At 32.9% G+C, this 2537-nt stretch overlaps 1 protein-coding gene across 1 annotated transcript; it reads left to right on the top strand.

Annotated features, from left to right (window-relative positions):
* The first annotated feature begins 649 nt into the window (after positions 1-649).
* On the top strand, positions 650-2112 carry LOC105778133 (uncharacterized). The gene is made up of 2 exons (XM_012601751.2): positions 650-1063; positions 1367-2112. Exon 2 carries the CDS (start codon positions 1379-1381, stop codon positions 1901-1903), a length of 525 nt encoding a protein of 174 aa, XP_012457205.1. The 5' UTR covers positions 650-1063; positions 1367-1378; the 3' UTR covers positions 1904-2112.
* The last annotated feature ends 425 nt before the right edge of the window (positions 2113-2537 follow it).

The following is a 2537-nucleotide window of genomic DNA, read 5'->3' as shown; positions in this document are numbered from 1 at the left end:
AATTCATTTTTATTTGGTTCCTTATTTATTAGAGTTTTATTAGAAATTGAAGTTATTTTTATTTTTTATGAAATTATTACTTTTAATAAAAATAAAATCTATCATTTTCCAATATAGAAATTGTTTTTTTTTTGCCAAAATAAAAATATTCTATTATATCACAATGCATTTTTAAAGGAAAAAGAGAGAATATATTGGCAGAAGATGAATGGTCCAATGTGGACATCCCCATTCCCCTTAATCAGCACTAATTTGTGAAAGAGTCTTCTTCCCATGTTGGATTGTGAATTTATTCCTCTCAATAAACAAGAGAATCATATTAAAAGTTTCTTTTCTATTTAATTAAATATTCTTTTTAAAAAAAATTATAATAGACATTAATGGTTAAAAATTAATAAAATCTAGAAATAAAAAAAAAAGAAAAAAAGCTTGAATTTCAAATTTAATGGAGAATATAATATTAAAAAAAAAACCAGTGCTGTAATTAGTTAGGAGGCCAGCTAGATTCATAATCTTCCAAATTTGACAAAGCTTAGCTGACAAAGAAGAGATGAAGGGCCAGAGATTCACTTATATTTGCTGACGTGGAATTTAGTAGAGTCCACCCCCTTAATGTTTCAATCATTGCCTTCTCTCCCTCCCTCCACTATTTCTCTCATTTATAAGCGCCTGTGAGTGCAGAGAATTTTGAGGAAGACAAACATAAAAAGCAATCTCTTGGTTTTCTTGTTTGTATAAAGGGTTAGTAGATTTGGGTCTCTGGGTTTCTTTCAAAACAAGGTTTTTCTTTGACGTATTTCCTCGCTTTCTTTTAAAGAGAAACCACAAAGAAAAAGGAAACGGGTTTTGAAGAAGGAGATGGTTTTCATGTGTGAGATTTTCTTGCCCGGAGGAAAGTTGGAAGAAAGAGAGTGGGAAAAGGAGAGATAATAAAAAAAGAAGAAGAAAAAGATCAAATTTGCCTAAAAAGCCGTAGTAGCAGAAGTGGAAAAAGGGGGTAATTCCTTTTTAAGCAAAGAACAAGAACCCTAAGTTTTTGTTTGTTTAATCTGCTTATCTGCTGGTAATTCCTTCTGGATTTTTAAATTTTTTTTCTTTTTCTTATCTGTTGTTGGTTGGTTTCTTGTTATTTCTAGATTTTTGTAAAAATTTCTTGGGGGAAATTCAATAGTTTACTGAAAATTCATAACTAGCTGCATTCTGACCATGTTAATTGGCTTGTATGAACACAAGTTTGTTTTTAGTTGAGAAAAAAGAAAAAAACAATGGGAATTCGTTGGTTTCATTGTTAATAATAATACAACTGCAGCTAAATATTAGGTAAGCTATAATATAACTCAAGTCAAACTTGTGTTCTTTTAAACAGGGCTAATTGGCAATGTCTGCTACGATAATGAGTGAACCAATGGTGGTATCAGCACCATCACCAGAAACTCAAGCAACATCAGCAAAACTTGCTGCACAATCTGATGTCCAGTTCGCCAAATGCGATTGCTGTGGACTTACCGAAGAGTGTACCCCGGCTTATATCGAAACGGTACGCCAACGGTACCAAGGGAAATGGATATGTGGCCTTTGTGCTGAAGCAATCAAAGATGAGATCATAAGAACTGAAAGGCTTATTAGTACCGAGGAAGCAATGGCCAGGCACATGAACTTTTGCCAAAAATTCGTCTCCTCCGGACCGCCTCCTGATCCTACGGTTCATCTGATATCTGCTATGAGAAGTATTCTTAGAAAAAGTTTGGAATCCTCGAGGGGTTTAAGATCGACCCCTCCGATTAGTCCTACCGGAAAGGTCAGCAAAATTCGAGTCCAACTCGGTCTGAATGTTGTTTCCCTACCCTGTCTGGTTGATAGAGGTATAAGAGATGATGGGAAGGGAATCAAGAGCCTGGATTGAACAATAGGTGGAACACAAAAAGAGCCAGTTGCATAGGTTTTTTTTCTCATAGTTGTAAGACTTTGGGTTCAAGTTCCTCCTTCATAATTGTATCATTGTTTGAAACAGATAAAATAAATTAAAAAAGAAAATTGATGTTTTAAAGTTTAGACTTAGAAGTTTATGTAGATTTTAATGTTAAATATAAATAGAAGTTGTGTTTTTGGAAATCTAATTCTTCTTTCAGAATAAAGTTGCAGTTCTCTTTGTTTAAATTCTTATTATAAGGACTTAAATGAAAAAGGAAAAAAAAGGCACCCATTAAAGCAAATAATAAAAATATAATTGATAAAAGAAATTAATATTTGGTATGGGAATTGAATGATTGGAAGAAAGAAAATAGTTCCAAAATTGAGGTGTAGAAAAATCCAAGAGTAACATGGAATTATATATTTTAATAATGGAATTCAACCTAACTTGATTCCCTATATTTGATTCCATTTTGTGCTGAGATGCCTTTAATGTCATTTTCTTATGAGATTACTCAGATTTTCCAAATCAAAGGTAGTGCATACCAATTACCTCAAAATCATTCCTTTAATCCCACCCAAGTTTCATTTAGCAGTAAGGAGGAAGAAGTCGCGCTTGTTGTTCG

This window comes from Gossypium raimondii, chromosome 10 (assembly GCF_025698545.1).
Source record: "Gossypium raimondii isolate GPD5lz chromosome 10, ASM2569854v1, whole genome shotgun sequence".
NCBI classification, from domain to species: Eukaryota; Viridiplantae; Streptophyta; class Magnoliopsida; order Malvales; family Malvaceae; genus Gossypium; species Gossypium raimondii.
This window is presented reverse-complemented; position numbering and strand designations above follow the sequence as displayed.

What these genes read in the sequence shown, in the direction of transcription:
- LOC105778133 (XM_012601751.2), top strand. Translation starts at nt 1,379, where the DNA reads ATGTCTGCTACGATAATGAGTGAACCAATGGTGGTATCAGCACCATCA.